Below are 19,219 nucleotides of genomic sequence, written 5' to 3' on the forward strand. Positions count from 1 at the left end.
CCACAGATATTTTCCACATCCAAAACATGTTTGCTGTTACTGTTTTGTCCATGAATTCTCAGGTCATCTGCCAGTAAGGAAAAGGCACATACAGTACAGCCCTAGGCTGAGTTGGCAAAACCCACTTCGAATTACAGACACCTTTGTTTTGCATCACTATCACTTGCCCACCTCTATTTCTGATCTCCAGCTAGGAGCAATGTGACTAACCGGCCTGAGGAGTTCTTACCATGGATACATTCCTCCTTCCCGGCCTCTTATTTTTCAAGCTGCCTCACATGTTGAGTCTGGCAGTTTGCATTAATAAAATAGGTTGGTCTGAAATGCCCACAGGACTTTTTTTTTCTCCTAGCACAGCAGGGTGGGATTTTTTTGTATATACAAAGGACTCTGATGTAAAAATACATATTTCTACAAAGCTCTTGTGTTCTTCCTCCTGTGGCTCTTTAGTTTGGCTGTCCCAGCGTGGCCCCGGTGCTCGGTGCTGGGGGTGGCCACGCACACCCTGCGAGCACAGCACTGCCGGGATGGGCTGAGGGGGGTACGGCACCGGGGCCTGCTCACAGCCACTGTCAGAGCTCACTGCACAGGGGAAGGGTGGGCTGGCAGCAGGGCAATGCCATGGGGTTTAGGGGCTAGCTCTGGCACTGGCTGCCTTGGCAAGCCTTGGCTTGTCACCAACCATCACTGTGTCTCGGTGACCTGTTCCCATCCAGGTAGGCTGCCTTTTCCCTGTGCTCATTGGGCACGTAACTGCGAAAAATACCCTGAAGAGGCAAACTCGCTTGTTCACACAGAAGTTAGTAGCTCCCAGGAGCAGGAGGAGCTGCAGAGAGTGCCTGGGAACAACTCCTGCCCTGACTGCAACAGGAGCCCTGTGGTGGTGATGGACAGGGTGCACCCAAACAGTGCAGAACTCTCAGAACAGAAGAGGGGGATGAGACCCACAGGCAAACCTCTGCAGCCATCCAGGGCTGGTGCCACTGACCCTGGGAGGTACAAGCCATCTTTTCCTCCTGCCATGGCAGTGCCTGAGGCAGCAGCCTGAGGTGTGGCTCACCCCACTGAAAGCCTGGGGGCAGCTGTGGCTGTGGGCGGCCTGGGCCAGCTGGAGGGTGCTGATCTGCAGAAAACTCGGTGTCTTGGCTTCAGCTCAGTTGCTTCCTCCAAGGGATTGGTGCTCAAGCCCCCATGTGTGTGGCCACCCAGGGCAGTGAGAGTGGCCTGGGAGGAGTGCCAGCCCCCCGTGCCATGTCTCACCCTGTGGGAGGCAAATCTTCCTCTTCAAATCACTGGAGAAGAAACAAACTGTGTTGGGAACTATTTTAATTTAACTCCTGAGGAAGTCAGGACAGTTGTTGCTACCTTCTGAAATGTCTCACAGCCCTGTGGTATCCTCCAGCCGAGAGTTCTTTCTGAAACAGAAATTGTAGTGATAGTTTTGTAAATTTTATACAAACTTTTGTAAACTTCATACAAATAAGCAATATTCTCCAGTTCCTAAACTAGGTTCTTTTGTTTGTTTCCTTTCTTATATAGAAGAGGACCCTGTCCCCAGCTAAAACTAGGACAGTGTTAAAAACCTGGCACTATGTATGTGTAACTTTCAAAAAATATGAAGGCTGAGGTTTTGAAAAGGCTTGGACTTGCTGGGAATTTATTTCCATGGAAAGTCAACAGGAGCTTGGCATGTAGCTTACCTAAACTCATTTGGAAACCCCAGCCTATGTGCCTGCTAGATAGGCCGTACGCTTCAGGAGCATTTAACAAACTAAAAACAGAATTATTGATACAATCGAAAATTCTTTAAGTTTTTGCTGGCCTGTGGTATCGGGAATGCTCAGCTGTTGGTTATTAATGATCACACAGCAAAGAGAAGGCTCATACAAATGTTATATCTTATTACTATTGATCGGTTTTAAGGGTATGACTTGACCAGAGTATCGTGAAATAGATTAACTTTATTAATTATTTATTGCGTAGTAACTAGATATTTAATGTATCTGTACAGCTATTGTGTCTCCTCTGCAGTTTGATTAACAATTTCTTCACGCAGAGGAACAAACCGGTGCAGTAGAGCATCCTTTCTGACATGAAATCCGTTTGGCAGCACAATGCCTGCCCCCACCGAGGCTGGTTCCCCTCGGGAGCTGGACCCTGCGCGGAGCTGCCATGGCTGCGCCGAGCGGCGGAGCCGCGGCTCTTCCAAAGCCCTCCGTGCCCACGGGAGCGATGCCGCTCCACAGCCCCGGCCGAGACAGCGGCGCTGTGAGAGGCGGGCAGCCAAACCCTGCGGGAGGGCACTCACTGTGCGGGCGGGGGGGCAGAAGGGCCCCCGGGCCCCCGACCCCCGCTGCGGCGCTGGCGGCAGCGCGGGGGTGTCTCCAGGGGCTCTCGGGCCGAGCCCGGGGCGCGCTGGCACGAACCCGAGCGGGCTCAAAGCGGCGGGTTAGAATGTCGTACGGCTACCCCGGAGAGGGGGCCGTGCCCAAGCCGCCGCCTCGCCCCCCGGCCCGGCCGCCCCTGCCTCCTCCTCCTCCTCCTCCTCCTCCTCCGCTCCCCCGCTCCGTCCCCTGCCTCGCCCGCGGCGCCGCTCGCTTTCTCACAGCTCCCGCTGCTTCCCGTTCCTCCCCCGGCTCCCGTTGCTATGCCCCGCCGGGCCGGCCGCCGGCAGGAATTCGTGGCCTGTCCAGCTGCTCCCAGCGTGGCCCCCGCGCCCCGGCTGTGCCGCCGGGAGCCCCCCCGAGCTGCTGCCCCCGGGGCCGGGCACGGCCCCAGAGAGCTGCGGCCTCCCAAATGCTGCACCGGGCTCCTTTCCCACGGCGCGGCTCCGCGGAGGTGTGGTTTTTTCCTCTTTCGAGAAGACATGCCGGGACCTGGCATCATGTTGTTCCCCGAGTGGAGATGAGTCCCGAGCCAATGGCCATTTTGGGCCCGGCGTTCCCCCGGGATCTGCAGGCAGGAGCACTCAGCCCCGCAGCCATCCACCGCTGCCGCCAGACAGAGCGGTCCTCGCTGGTCCTCGCTGCCCCCACCGTGCCCGGCAGCAGCGCGGCGATGTTCGAACTGCCCCGGTGCTGTGCTGGGCTGTGCTGGGCTGGGCTGTGCTGTGCCGTGCCACGCCAGCTGGACCCCCAGGGCAGTGCCGACCCGAGAAAGCGCAGAGCCACCTGGCAGCCCCCGGGAGTCTGGTCCCCAAGGCAGCGGTGGTGGTTGCCCAGAGAAGTGTGCAGGCTTCAGGGGTGGGGAGTTCTTCACAGCCCTCGTGGATGTTTGTGCCCGCCTCTGGGAAACGCCACGCGCTGGGGCCCTGGGCATTTGGTGCCTCATTAGAGGACAGAACAATAATACCGAGCAACATAGCAAGATAACCAAATAAAACAAACAGCAGGACATTTTTTTATGCGGTGTTGTTATATTTGCCTTGAGAATCTGCACTTCTGCATTTAAAAATGCGCTTTAGGATTTAAAAATAAAGCCCTAAAAATAAAAGTAAACAAACCCAGTTCTCTTTAAACCTTCTGGCCTCTACTATTTTGCCCAGCTGACTGTAAGCCTTATTGCTGGTAAGTCTTATTCTTTTCTATCTAAGAAAGGAGTCCTAATAAGAGAAAAATAAACACTGCCAATCATAAAATTTAAACAGGACATCAATGGGGTTGATAATAGGAAAATATTCTGTGAGCCTTCCAAAACCCTCTGGAGAGATGAAGCCTAGAGATCTGTAGAAACCTGGGCAGATTCTATAGAAACTATTTGATAAATCTTACCAAACTTAATAGAGAATGAGATCTTTTCCCTGGGTTTTTGGCATCATTATTCAATAGCGATGAGATAATTTTCTATTCAGTAATTTTCTGTTCAACAGCAAGGAGATAACTTTCTTATGAAGTTTTTTGCAAGAATAAAAACTGCATGTCCTCACTCTGCCACCTGCTCCACACGACAACCTCATCCATGTTATCACATCAAATCAGAGGGGGTACCATAAATATCTCAGTATTAAAGAACAAACTTTCTTTAAAATGCCTCTTTCAAAACTGCCTGCGGGTCTGCCTGTGCAGCTGTGGGGTTTGTTAATCAATAGCACCACGCAGTACGCTGCGTCTTTTTGCGTAATTACAGAGTGAAAGCAGACACAGAAAAGAAGCAAGTGGAAACTATTAATTTTGTAGAATAGGACTTGATTTGTGTTTCAGTTTTCTTTTCTTCGGTGCAGTGGGAAGGAGCTGGAAGAGGAGGTGACAGCAGAAGCTTGGCTGCCCGTCCTCAAGCTGCTTGATTTAATGTGAAGCCGCTGTTTGGACTTCGCTTTCCTGAACCCGTGAACAGCTCAGAGGGTGCAGAGGCAGCATCGCCTGGGAGGGGGATGTTGGGCATGGACAGGCTGAGCTGGGACACAATATACTGCAGTTGTGAGCATCAGCTTCATACCACTGCTTGCCAAAGGTGCCAGTGATGGTTTTCACAACAAAGACAATCTCGAGGGTGAGAAGGTTTTGGTGCAAAGGTGCTTTTTTTAGAAGCAGCAGTCGTAGATGGCTGGCTGATGCTGGCAAGATTGGAAATATGGTCAGATATTACTTTTCTTGGTTGCTTTATGAGGAAACAGAGGTGGGGAGAGGTTGCTTCTCCTTGTTATTTTATTGGGAACATACCAGTGGGGCAGAAGCCTTTGGAAATGTAGGACTTTTTAGACAAGCTACCCTTGTAAAATGCTTCTAAGAGCCTGGACCCTGGTGACAGGTCGCTCTTTGGCTGCTGGTAGGAGCGTGGTCCAGACGGCAGCTGCTTGGTTGTGTTCAGCAGTCTTTGATACCACATTTTGAGTTCCGTACAGTGGGTGCTGCCAGGTCCAGTTCCCGGGGCGAGTTTGCCCCAAGGCCTCACAGGACTTCCTAACCCCTGCTGGGACCGGGCTTAACGACTGAAAAAATCTGCCATCCACTTCGAGAGATGATCCCGGGCTAGTGTGAATGGGACTTCTTGACTGTAAGGTGGAAGGAAAGGTGATGTGCCCACTATTAGTTATTAACATTGCTAAATCTTTTCTCTAGATAGAGAAGTCTTCTATCTCTGGAGTGTAACTCCGAACATCTCTTAAGCATTACACAGACACATGGCACAGAAATTTATAATCATAAAAAGAAACAAGGATGCCTGAATATATGGAGGACATGAATCACTCCTAATGCTGGAGGTCGATCCATAATACCCTAAATAAGTACTCTGAGCCCAAGTGCTAATTATCTGCTAATGGGGTATTTGTTCTCCTTCAGTTATGTAAAAGTACACAGCATTCAGCTTAAAGAGTGCGCTTAAATGGCTTTGTTGTGGTGGAGAATGAACAGCCTTGAAGGCTGCTGCTATGGTTTGCCCTGCAGCTCCTGGAGCCCCTTGCTAAGCTCCCGGTGCTGACCTTACTGCGCCTCTCTTCTCCAGCTCCTCCACTTGTCATTTCAGATGACTTTCGGTCTCTGTATCTCAACATTATCCCAGTCAGCAATGCTGACAGAAATGTAAAGAAAATTTTAAATCCCATATCGTGTTTTTGGCCACTGCTGCTGGTCAGACAGCAGTGAAGATGCCTGTCGAGTACAAGGGGAGCTTCCACCCGAGTAACAAAGCCCCCTAAAGTGAATGAGCTCTTTGATCACAGCCCTGATAAGGAGGGGTCTCAGTGGACACAGTGAACTGCTCTCACTGGGAAAGAGATGCAGTGACCCATCCTCATTGCAGAAATGCCTTGTCGGAGATTGCAGAGCTGAGCAGACATCAAGGAGAGGGTGAGGGACAAGGGCCTGTGCTGGAGCCAGCAGCTGGAGCCAGCCTGTGACATACCTTCACTGGATAGCTCACCCCAGGGCACTTTTCCTACACCAGGGCTTCACTCGCTTTTAACTAATTCAAGTGAAGAAAGTATTTTTTATTCCTTATGTCCTTTGAGCAGCAGTACAGACCCACATCCAGCGGGAATGAAAAGAGCCTAGAATATGTTGATCACAAGGAGATACTTTCTCTGAGCTGTGATAAAAACATGGAAACATAATACTTTCTTATACTAAACATCGTAAGTTATTAAGTAATATTATAATGCTATAAGTTATGATTACAGGAATATTCAAAAGGCAGATGCAGAGCCTGGAAAATTCTTTGTGCTAAAGGTGGTTTTGTCATGAAGTGCAGATCCTCTGCCTGACTCCCACACTGTTTCCTATGGCATCTAATTGGAACAGAGGCAAAAATTAACACTTTGCTTTTGTGCTATGGGAAGGGAAAATACCTGCTTGTATTTGTAGGGTATTGCACAGCCTGTTCTTTTAGAACTGTTATCAGTAATGATAACAGTTTTACTGTAACTGTGTGTGTGGGGGGTGATTCATCTACAGATGGGTATTTTGTGATATTTGAGCTACATTCAGCTCCAGCGTATGATAGTATTTTTCAAAAAATGTCACTAACTCCACAACTTACTCTGTCTTGATTTGAAACTATTGTATGTCTTCTTAACACAAGGAAAACTGACTGATAGAAGAGCTATACACAAGTGAAAAAGAATTTAAAATCACTGTCCTTATTAGAGATGTATGAATGCTAATACTGGTGCACATGGCATGCATGCCCATGAAACAGGCTCCTAGTCCTGTGCCTAGTAAAATATGTTTCACAGTGAAACCTTCCCTTTGTTTTTTAATGCTCTTGGATTACATCTCAATCCTTTTTCACTGTAACTTCCCAAAGTGTAAACTCAGGCACTCTGGATGGATCCTGCCTGCAGACACACCAAGGATTCTTCAAGCGAAGCCTTTCCTTTCTGTGCACATCCTCCCTCTGGAACGCCTCTAGTTTCTGCTGCTCTGTAGCCTGAATTTCAGACTATGTCAGTCCTCTCTTACGACTAAAATGTGGGATGCCAGTTATTTATTTATGTAAAATGTTCGGAGGCATTAACTCGAGAGCACCATAGAAACTGGGCTGGTATTGTAGTCGGGGCTTTTATTCAGGTTGTCTGATGCACTGTGGATGCCGCCTGCCTTTGTGTGCTCCAGTCCCATGTTTATCCCGACGATGCCTTTGTGTTCCCTATTTGACATATTTTACTGTAAATAAAGAGCGACGCTGTCTTGCAGCTGTATCCACTGTGACATTTGACTCTCTGCTGAATGATTGCATTGTGCTGTGTGCTTTGAAAACATTATCTTTTAAGAAATAATTCAGTCCTTTAGTAGTTTCCTGCATGTGTCTGTATTCCTTTGCACATCCAGAGAGCTCAGGTGTTCACACACCTCTGTCAAACCTCAGCCAGAGCAGTTCCTGCCGTGCTGAGGACTGGCAAGGGTAGAGGTGCCTTGGGCACCAGGCCTTGGCAGTGCTCAATTCCCATTTTGTATGGTCTTTTTAGCTGCACCCTCTGGTCAGATGTGCAGTATGGCTTTTTCTGGGGCACGACCGTTTTGCCACACTGCAGCATCTCCTAATTAGGTCTATGTGTATGATATATTCTTTAATTTAAGGTTGACTCTGTTACTGGCTGCTCCACAATTAAGGTGATCTTTCCTTGCTGCCTGGTCATGGGTGTTCATCGGATCAGTCTTTTATATGTTGAAAGTATTCCTCTTCTTGACTTTAGAAAGTTTAAATCCTTACTGAGGCTGGATTTCTCAAAGCAGGCTTCGTCTATTGGGTGCCTAATTCCCTTAGCCCTTGTTGAACTTCCCAGCTTTCACGAAGTTTCTGGTTTTGCCTTTACACAACTGTACTATTTTTATGTAACTTGTAATTTAAAACTGAAACACTTTCAAAATAATTGTCTCTATATAGAAATGTATAGGGTTTTGCTCTCAATACTGAATGCAATCTATATGCTGTACAGAGACTGATAGTCCTACCTGCATTTTCCAGAGAAAAACCAAACCATCAGATTCCTATAATGCTGCCAGGGTGGGACCACGTGAGATAACATTTTCTTTTGCCAGCTCTCTGCCTTATACACAACTGTTTTGGGAAAACTCAAGCCGAAGTGCTAATATTCCCGTCACTCTCTGTCCAGTGTGGATGGAATAATACCACGAGAGAGTGGGATGGTGTAACCACTATCCAAAGAGAAAAGATCTCATTGTCACTATTACTATGGGTAGTATCTTCCTGAAAATGTCATCAAACTTTAAAAATTATGTTCACTGTGCGTGCACGTGGCAGAAGAGAGCAGAGCGAAATGAGATCATCACCTTGAGTTCTCTGGTATGAAAAGTGAGTGCGTGTATCGGTTTCCCTAGAAAAGAGAGCGCATTCATACCAGTGCTGGTGCCTTTGAGGAGAAGCATGGCAGCAAGTGGAGGGGCAGGGACCACCATGTCCCTGCAGATCAGGGTTTGGTGCCTCCGTGTCAGCCTCACAGGGCTTGGATGGGAAATTTGATGGAGGAGGTGGCGGATGCCTCCACCAGTAAATCCCATCTTCAGACAAGCCATGCTGAGCTCGGGGGGCTCCGCGGCAGCTCAGGACTGGTTCCCTCTCACCAGCAGCTGCGTTGTGTATAGTATAGGATCTGTGTCATGTATAATATAGAACAATGACATTCCCAAAAGGGGTTACAAGCAGAGAATCCGGCATCCAAATTGCCCCAGCGACCTGATGAGACACGGACGTCATCTGGAGCTGCAGGAGGGCTTTTGGTTCTCTCCCGGAGAGAACAGCTCTGCTCTCTGGCACTCTTGGCTTTGTGCTTTTATTGAAATTCCCCAGAATAAAAAGGAAAGGCATCTGTGAGGGAACAAGATTGATAAGAGATTCAAAATGTATTTTTATTGCATTCTTAAATTACCATAATGAAATTAAATTATTAAATGTATTTTTATTAAATTAGCACACAGGCTGGTGTCATTTGCCTTAAATATTTTAATAAAGCCTGTGAAGTCTTCCCTTGTTATTAGCGCTCTTGGAATGTATCTGTTTTAATAACAATATGAGTTTAAGTTCTGGTGTTGGGAAGAGAGCCTGAATGGGTGAACTCTGCATTTCTCTGGGGGGCTCAGTAGGGTTATGGGGCTTTCTTTGCTTAAGAGTGGCTGTGGGACCACATAAACTCCCTGTACATATATCTGGAGGAGATGCACAAATGATGTGTTGTGACAATAGAGCAGCAAAGCATTTAGGCACATGTTGGAAAACTCTGTGGAGCAGAGATGTACTTACAGAGCAGGGCCTGGAGGAAATCTGTGTATTGCTGGGTTTGAAGATAATAGAGAGGGATGAATTAATAATTATATATGTGTGTGCCACATTTAAAGACAGATTTATGTACGTGATTCATTTTTTTCTGTCAAACACGCCTTCCCGCTTTCTTTAGCTATAAACTGGGTATTTTTCCAACAGATGCCAGCATGGAAGGCAGGGGTTGCAAGGATGCTGCTGCTTTGAGGACAGCTGTGAGAGTGAACTTGAACTAGTTTAATGGGAGAAGTTGAGGATGCCCAGATCAGGGCTCCTCACCTTGCTCTGAACCAGATAATGCCTTGCAAATAAACCTTCTAACTGGTCTTCTGGCAAGAGAAAAGGTAAAAAAAAAAATAAAAAGAAAATTTATAGATTTCTTAATGGATTTTAAAAAGCGGGGAAAGTTGTAGAAACGGTTCATTTTAATTGTGTGTTTTAAGATTATCTTAAAAAAGTATAGAAAATGTGGGAGCAGAGGGCTGGATGGCAAAGGGGCTCAGGGTGGCAATGGGTCTTGGGAATTACTTGCCAAGTGGAATGTGTAAAACTAAGATTGAAATCCCCTCCTTGCCTGATTGCACGGGGATTTGAATTTGGGTCTCTGAACTCCTCTGAGAGTGCCCAACCGCCAGCACATTCTGGGATGAGAATCTGTCCTGCTGAAGCTGTTCTGCTTTGTAAGAATAATTAAATATTCATTGGGCCAGTGAGAGAACAGAAACAATTTGATAGCCTGGGGATTAAGCCTCTCCAATAAGACAAGGATACAGAAGTAATTCAGTTCCTGATCCAACTCTGATGCTGAATGGATATGAATCTAGGGTCACGCTGCCCAAATTTACCATGATCCTGTGTTTTTCAGTATATCCATATCACAATATTTTTTTCCTTTTTAATTTCTTTATAGGAACTGTTATCACATTGGCTTTTGTAGTGGTGAATCTCCATCAACTAGAGCTATCCCCATTTTTTACTGGGAGCAGAATGGGGACCATGGGCTCTTTAGCAATTCATCCTTGTCCTGGGTTAGCCTTTCTGAACCCCCAATTTGCTACTATTGCAGTGAGGTCGAGGAAGTGTATCTGGATTATAGTGGTGTTATAGGAAACATTTTTTACTGTATGTCCAGTCTATTGTGGTAATCTGGAATCATACAATAGGAGGGAACCATAAACCTTTATTATGACATTAATAAACCACATAGTTTCTGTCAAACCTTAAGAAACCAGAAAATCACCACTAAACATCAATTCAAATGTGATGCTGCATTAAGGAAAATCATTACAGTTCTATACTGAACTCAATCAAATGACAAACTCATTGCTGAGTTGTTTTGGTTTCTTTTGGTGTGTGGGAAGAAGAAAAGAGGAAGATATTTTCCAGGTGGAGATCACTAGCAGGAGAGCAGAGCCTTCACACAGCCCCCTGCACCCCTCTGTCTGATCTGAGCTCGCAGGCTGGGCAGAGCCCTGCATCCTCCCCGCTGCCCTGGGGCCTGGGTCCAGCGCCAGGCCGGGGCCCCTCTGCCAGGACTATTTTCACTGGATCTTAGCAGAACTCACCTCATATTCCTTCCATGTAGGACACTTTCTCTTTTGATGTCCAGACCTACAATTGTCCGGGCTCTCTCGACGGCACGGGCCCATCACGTGTGGGAGAGGATGTCTGGAGACAGTTCCCTCTATGTTGCTTGGGGTTCAGTAAATGAAGTGCTGGATGCACCTTGTTCCTACACTGCAGTAAAGGCTCCGTGAAACGAACGAACCCCGTCTAAGTGGGAGAAGAAACTCATGGAGCGTTTATTTTGAGTCATTTCATTCATAACTTGGCACCAAGTGCTCCGTGGGATGACAAGTTTAAAACACTTCGGATTTTTCTAGAAGAAACCTTCCCAGTGGAGAGGCGCGGGCGACTCCAGCTCCTGCTAAATTTAACACCTCGGGAGAGGCAGAGTAAACAACTCTCCCTCCCAGCTCCGCACAAACAGCCCAGCGGAGGGGGGTGTGCGTGTGTGTCTGCGTGTTAAAAACCGCCCGCGACTTTTCCCGCGGCCGCTGAGCCGTTCGCGCTCGGGGGGAACATTTCAGTGCCCCCGCCCCGGTGCGGATCATGGGCGGCCCGGCCCGGCCCGACCCGCCTTGGCGGGGGCTGCGCGGTGCGGGACCGGGACCGGACCCCGCGGGGCGGGGGCTCCGCGCCGCTCCGCGCGGCGGCGAGTCCGGTCCGCGGCGGCGAGTCCGCGTTTTGCGGGCGGCCGCTGTATTTCCCGGGCCGTCCATGGCTCGGTGCTGTTGGCTCTCTCTCCGTCTGATCGGCGCAGGCTGCGCGGGGCTCCCTACGGGATCAGAGCGCTCCCCCGCCGGGACTCCACTCCTCACATCCTCCTGCTGGGACTCAGCTACATTTCCAGCCAAGCCTGGCTTTATTATGTGTGTCTGCACTGCAGCCCCAGCAGCAAGATCAGGAGGAGGAAAAGGAGCCAGGACAAAGAAAAGAGAGGGAGGCTGGCGAGAGCTAAAGAAAATAAAAACCCAGGGCAGCAGCGGCAGCAGCGGCAGCAATGAAGGCAGGAGCGGTGCCACCTTCCAGCGAATAACCCATGGAGGCAGCTAGCGGCCCCGGCATCGATGCAAAGAAGCACTTACCTTGTTCCGCGAAGTGCGTGCGTGCAGGGGAAGGCGGCGGCGAGCGCGGCCGGCCGCGGGGAGCCCACCCGCCCGCCCGCCCAGCTCCAGCTCCGCGCCGCGCACGGCCCGCGCCGCGCCGGGGACACGGGGCGGCCGCCCCTCGGCCCCCGCCGACAGCATAAAAAAGGACTCGTCGCCCTCCCCGGCCAGCGGCGGGGGCGAGGAAGGGAGAGGCAGCCGGGGGCGAGCGGGCAGAGAGGGAGGGAGGGGGCCGAGCGCGGACGGGGGAGGATTTAGGAAAATCGCAACAAGGTCGCACCCCCGGAGCGCCCCGGATTGCCGGGGCCGGAGCTCCTCGTGGGTTTAGACACTCAGTTTTCGCCGCGCGCCCTCCCCCACCCCAAAGCCAGGGACCCCGCGCAGGGCTCTGCTGCTTTTTTTTTTTTTCCCTTTTTTTTTTTTTTATTATTATTCCGAAAGTGCGAGCCGGACTGAGCCGCAGGGCGCCTGCAAACTTTAAAGAGAACAAAAAGGCGGGTGGGGGGCGCGGGCCGGGCTCGCTTTGCATCGGGAGAATTTCCACATCCAAGTGGGGGGGGGAAGGAAGGAAGGAAAAAAAAACCCCAAACAACAACAACAACAAAAAGCCAAGAAGAAAAAAAATTGCAACTGTTGCGCCTGTGATTTTTCTTTCTTTTTTTTTTTATTTTTTTTTTTTTCTCCCGGGGGAAGGTGCCCGAGGGGGTGGAAAGAGGAGTTGAACTTGCCGCATTGCAACAGGCGAAAGAAGTGAGAAAATCAAATAATCGATCCCGCTGCTGCCGCTTCGCCTCGCAAAGTTTGGAGGTGGTGGTGGGGGGGAGGGAGAGAGAAAGCAGGGAGAGGAAGGGAAGGCAGGGACGGGAGGAACACGAGGAGGAGGAGGACGAGCCCCGGCGCCCGGACATGTCCAGGAGGAAGCAAGCCAAGCCCCGCTCGGTGAAAGGTAAGGCATCCTCCGCCGGCCCCCGCCGCCGCCGCCGCCGCCCGGCCCCGGGCAGCCGCCGCCGCCTCCGCCGCCGCGACGCGGCCAATCAGGGCCGGGGCCCGGCTTGGCGGGGATTGCGAATCCCCCCCCGGTACGGGCCGGTGGCGGCGGAGACCCCCCCGGAACCCACGGCATCTCCCCGCGCGGAGCATCCGCCCTCCAGCCGCTCGTTGCGGGGCTGTGCGGGTACCGCGGTGTCGGCCGAGAGTCGCCTGCGACACGTGTCGCGATAATTGATGAAAGAAGCCGGCGGCATCGTTGAGGCGGGGAGGGAGGAAAGTTTTCGCGGGGATGCTCGGGTGCGGTGGCGCATCAGCGGGCCAGGGAAGGGAGGAATGAGCTCACTCGTGTTTTAGCCGGTTAGCGTGAAATTAATGTTCCTTTATGATTGGGAATAGTAGCGCCGTCTGTTTGCTCCCGCTGTCCAATGCGCGTACGGATGGTGAAAGAAGGGGAGAATTAAACCCGATTTGATAGATAGGGGCTGAGAACTTGCTTGGGCTTGAAGAAACAATAGCCAAATTTAGTAACGGCTGTATTAGTAAAGGTTAGACATTAAAGTGCGTGTTCTTCTTCATACACATTGAAGGGGTGTTTAAAACCTCCTGTTTACGTCCATAAGAAAAGAGCTGCTGGCGAAACGTAAAAGGAGGGCCAGGACCAGCCCCGCGCCGTACTGCACGCCTTGCCAGCTTTTTGACTTTTAAGTGAATGGGTGCGAGAGGGAAGGCGTGATTCCCGAAGCCTTTCGCTCCTAGCCACGAGGAGGTTAGCTGATGTTGGGGAAGGTTTTATTGTCCTCTGCACAAAGCAGAAGTCGCAAACTCAGTGGTCCGGAGGCTTTGTTGAAGAAGCACAAAAGGATCAGAACTTCGGGTGCCCAGAAGATGAAACAAAAAGTCCAAAGCGCATGTAATTAAATAACTTGTGGGTGGACAAAATTAGCGTGCAGTTAATCGACCAGCTAAAGAACGAACTGAAACCGTATCCAGGGCCATTTTATACTATTTGTGAAATATCCATTCTTTAACAGATCACTGCAATATAAGTCGTACGTGCTTCAAATGTTTATCAAGTTTTCGTAAAGTCGGTTCTTCATCTTTGTATAAACCCCTTAATCATTTTTCCACCAACTAAGGGAACCTTTTAGCATTGTGCTGTGGGGCAGGTTTGCAGCGTGGCATTGTGATCCTCCGCAATCCAGGACAATCTGCTAAAGGAGCTACTTCAGTAATTGGTAGATGGTCTGTGGGCAGAAGAAAGGGCAGAGCTAGAGCTATTTCTAGGGGATGCTCTGAAATACCTTGTTTGAAACTAAAAGAATCGCAGTTTGAGAGCAGTGGAGCAGGCCTTGGGTCGTGACTTCCCTTGGATGAGGGGATCACATTTAGTGGCCAGGCCTCTGGAGTTTAAAATATTTTCCTGTGCTAAAGTGTCACATTTAACATTCAGGAAATTGTTCTATGCCAGTGCAAATGGTGTTTGCTCCAGAAGCTCAGTTAGTAAACCTTGACATCTTGTGACATTTATCACTAGATATTTACCATTTATTAGTTGTTTGTTTTCTATCTCATTACTTTTTAGGCAGTAGTGTAGTATCTCTCACAAGTGGTTGACACTTTACAATGAAAATTTGACCCTAATTCTGATACAGAAGCGATCACTATTTATAAGAGCTCTTTTACTGAATTGAAGCAGGTAGGTTACTGGCAAGTCATAGCTGAGAAACATTATCCCTGTAATGTAGAAATATCTAGAAGGTCTTTGCAATAGTGAGCTGGGTAAAGCCCAGTTTTTAAAGATTCTAAATATTTCTGTAGTCTCTAGGCACCAAAAAAAAAAAAAATGTATTTTCACCTTCAGCATAAACTGGCTGTAAATTACAGGTCTTAGCATGAGCTGCCTAACAGGGAGTCTAAGGAATGAGCTGAATCTGGGTGAAATTCTGGATAATAGGAGGCAGCTCATATGTGCATGTAGGATAAAGAAATTCTGCCTTTCTTTCTATTCATCCATATCTTCTGCTTTTAAAAAGTCCGTTGTATACATTTTGTGGTCTAGGGAGCTGCCAGCCCAGTAGATTGCCACAGTACACGTTTCCATGGAAATAATTGAGATGTAATAAATAAAGGCACTCTGAGGTCACAGGTTTCCCAATTCAGCTGAGAAGAAAACAAGCATAAATTATGTGAATGTATGTGTACCATTTAGGACTTAAAATAATTTACCGTTTTTCTCTTTTTCATGTATTTATTTCACTTTGTATAGCAGCTTTGCTATTTATTAACCACCACTGAGATTTGTGTATCCTTTTTCATTCAGAAAGATTATACACTAAAATAGGATCAGTCTGTGCCTGTGATGAAAGGGATTATTCTGCATGCAAGAGGCAAGTTGCCTGCACATTAAGTGGGAGCGATGCTGACTTTAATGAAGTGACTGACTTTGACAGAAGTATCGAACGTTGACAACTCTTAGATGTGTGTTATTGAAAATGAAGTGATGGCAAACCCAAACTGGATGCCAGCACAGCAGCAGGTCAGGTGGCCCCTGTGCTGTATTATCAGGCCTCACATTCAGCCTGATTTAGAAACTTGCAGTAATTCCTGCAGCTGTAACTCCAGCAGTAGCCTTGGGCTTCCCCCTGACTTGGGATTTGTGATTTGCAATACAATACACTGATTTGTTTTGACCATTAATTTGTGCAAACCTGAAGATATTAACCTCAAAGCTGGTGGTTGGGGACAAGGTTCTACTTAGCTTTAAGGAAGGTGGTTTCAGATCAATGAGGATGGAATAAAAGTGCAAGGGGTTGAGTCTTTATTGGTTTACAAAATAAACACTATGGAGACAGTGTGGTGGTAGCAATGATGGAATAAAACACTGGCCTCTTCTGAAGCTTTACTTCACATCACAGACAAAGCCCATGAAAGTAATTTTCCTCAGTACAGACTCTTGCCCTGCTGCCAGTAACCTCAGCTGTTGAGAGCTTTTTCAGTTCTCTGTAAGGAAGAGTTGTACCTTACTCAGTGTTGTTAAAACCACGTGGTCCTGAACACCAGCACCATTATAGAGTTGTGAATGTCAGAGCACACTGTCTGTCTCCCAGTACAAGTGATGGGGACTGATATCAATACCAGCGTCCTTAAAAGTTTGTTCATGCTGGCTGCTGTAGGGAGCAGGGGGCACCCAAGCCACTGAGGGGGCTGAGGAAGGCAGGTCTTCCTCCTTCCCCTTGGTCAAACTGTAGCTTCTCACGCTACAGCTTGGAGGTGGTTCTGTGAGGTGCAGTGCTGGGAATGGCAACCCGTAGGTTTCCAGTCCCATGTAATTGTAATTGAAGCATTACTGGACTGCCGTTCCTGGGGACTGGGCTCCCATTGGCACAAGGTTTTAAGCATCAGATGCTCTTTGGCTGCTGAATTTGACAGTTCTGCAAATTGCTGTCAGCTTGCAGGGGTATTTTGTGCATAAACGTGCTAGTTGGTAATGAAACTGTTTTGCAAAAGAATGCACTAATTAACTCTAGATTTGTTATCCTACTTGAAGTTGCAGAATTGCTGTCATATTTTTTTGCTTTCTGTTGGCAAAAAATGCTGATAGAAACTTTTGATTCACACCCTACCTGCCTCATTTGTGTCAGTCAAGAAGAGAAAAGGGGGGTTGCTCATTACTTCGTTATCTGCAAAGTAAATAAAAATACTTCAACCATTTGCTGAGTTCCAATTAGTTGATTGCTATGAATGATCTTCTTTAAAGGAATGCTGTTTTACCTATCTGCTCATACAAAGGTTTGATTTTGAATGTCTTTTGAAAAGGATTCTCTTTGTCTTGATTGATGTCAAGAATAAAAGCGTGATGGTAATATCCCTTTGAAAGCTATTGTATTGTCAGCTCTGGCTGACAGCAGGAGGCCCTCCTAGTGCTATAGATTAGCGCTGTGAAAACACTGACATTTTCTTTGTTATATTGCTGTTGTTCTGCTTGCAAAGTCAATTATACAATGTCGGAGCTCAGTTACAGAGTTGACTGTGGAAGTAACAATGTCTTTCATACTTGTCTTAAAGATATAATTTTCCTTTTTTCCCAGTTGATAGAGAAGAACCTGAAGGTACTGGAACAGTACATTCTACAAATTAAATTTTGACAAGTATAATCATAATTGCCAAATACAAGAGACTTGTGCGATTATCCTTTAATTTTACAGTTCATTCAAGTTTCTGTGGAATTTTATTGATACAGTAAAAGCAGCAGCTAAAATTGATAAAACTCATATCAAATAAGATTACGCTCTTGATTGTTCTTTATCAAGTGTAGCTTTTGGGGGATTAGGAATAATTGGAGATGTTGGTGTTTCATTGTGGGGCTGGTGCCCTGAGAGTGTTTGAATCCATGCAGTACACCGAGCACTGCCTTCAGGGATTAGCCTGCAGTTTTTAATTTTTGCCTGTGTATTTTGTTACAAGCCTAGCAGCGTTCTCCCTTGAACTCCACAAGTCCCATTTTCCTGCCTGTCTCTCCCTCTGGTATGCCTTCCTGGATGGGATCTGGGTGGTATTTAACTGGTTTTACTGATTGAAACTCCTGCCTGTGTGCAAACACCTTTTAATTGCGGCCTGTTCCCATTGGTCTCAGTGAATATAACGAATAAACGTGGCCAAAAATTGAAAAGAGTGGGAAGGGTAATGCAAAACATTTAAATTTGAATGGGAAGAATATAGAAATATCGTGTTTTTAATTATGCTACATCTAAAGCCATTGAAGAAGAACAACTATAATGTAACAGTAGTGGCTCTTGAAGAATACCTCCTGTTTTTTTCTTCAAAAATATTTGTGTACAATCAGTGCAAGTTAAAGAACATCATTCACTGCTGAATTGCTTCAGATGACACGTGCAAAGAAAATAATCAGAGACCTCTTGTAGGACGTTAATTGTAGGATTTCTAAATTACTATTATAAACTAATAGGGTAACAAAAGATTCTACAGTTACCAGTAATTTGTAAGGATTTATTTTGTTTTTCTTCAATAATTGAAAATTAATGTCTTGAAGTGAAAGCAGATGTTCATGCCATCCTCTGAACTGGATATAAAAATGATGTTTTGTAGATGCGTTAAGCTTGTGTAAATACAGATTGTCTTATCATAGATGGTGCTTTGGCTTGGTTTTATCTATTGTTTGGTGCCAAATTAACTTCTGGGTTAAACCTGGGTAAGTGGTTTCAGCTTGGTTAAATTAACTAAATCAAGTGCTTAGGGTGGTACCCAGTGATCAATTATTATAGAAAGCCTTTTAAAAACCCTGCCTCACCTGCTGGCTCTGTGAATGACAAGACTTTCTCATACTGTAGAATTAATATTTACTTCTATTTTGATAAATGCACTCGTAATTGTTTACTCAGCTATATTTATTGAACTGGTTAATTTTATCTTGCTTCCTAATTCCAATTTGTGAAATCAGTTTTAGATGATTACATCTGAAAAATGCAAACCACATTTTTTTGGAAAAAGAAATTATTTTTTGGTCTCATGCGTCGTCTGTATTATAATATTCTTTTACACAAAAGATTATTAATTACCTACAATAATTGAACTGTCTTACAAAACTGCCTACATCAGGCCTTCATCACTCCATCAGTATTCTCCTAAATGCCTCTGAAAAAGGATGGCTATTATGTTCCCTTGTATGCTGGTAAATGTGCTGGAGTAATGAAATACTACTGATATAAAACCTATTACAGACTCCTGCTAAATCCTGACTGACAAATGGTGGTGGAGGGAAGGGCCTGGCTCTGGGGAGTGCGTTGGTGGACTCGGACTTGAGGGAGCTGGAGCCAAGTGAGGACCAGCTCTGAGCTCTCTGTAGCATGTGCATTTATTCAACATACTTTTAGAGCCCAGAAGGAGATTCCTGTGCATTTTCTTTCCTGATGTCCGTTAGTGAATGCAGAGAAGCTCGTTCCTTGTTCTCTTGGACAAATAAGGTGATGTGAGTTTTAAGTACTACATCTTCTTGACAACACCTAGAGTATATATATTCGCAGCAGTGAGTTATGGTGGCTTATCAGAGTTGCATTATTCTGGGGAGAAGGACGTGCAGAGACTAAATGGTCTCTTGTGACATTTCCAGCTACAGGAGGTTCGGGCTTCGACCTCTTGGAAGGGTTTGTTTTCTAAAATACAAACAAAGGGACCCGATGGAGTTGGAAACTGGGTGATGCCATTTGGAACGGGCTCAGAAATCTCGTTGTGGTACAGTGAATTGGTGTATGGCATCAGCTTTCCACGTACAACTTACCTCGGATAGCACTGCAATACCCATCTGAATCTAGCGATAAGTAGCTTCATTA

General features: G+C 47.1%; 1 protein-coding gene across 2 annotated transcripts in view; it reads left to right on the forward strand.

The window, feature by feature from the left end:
- The first annotated feature begins 12,121 nt into the window (after nt 1–12,121).
- ZNF423 (zinc finger protein 423) overlaps nt 12,122–19,219 on the forward strand; it is a 228,120-nt gene continuing 221,022 nt past the window's right edge. For both annotated transcript variants that reach the window (XM_027646764.1, XM_027646765.1), the window contains exon 1: nt 12,122–12,828. In XM_027646764.1, coding sequence (XP_027502565.1) covers nt 12,789–12,828 — 40 coding nt within the window. In that variant the 5' untranslated portion in view covers nt 12,122–12,788. The remainder of the gene's footprint in view (nt 12,829–19,219) is intronic.

This window comes from Corapipo altera, unplaced genomic scaffold (assembly GCF_003945725.1).
Source record: "Corapipo altera isolate COAL_440 unplaced genomic scaffold, ASM394572v1 62, whole genome shotgun sequence".
NCBI classification, from domain to species: Eukaryota; Metazoa; Chordata; class Aves; order Passeriformes; family Pipridae; genus Corapipo; species Corapipo altera.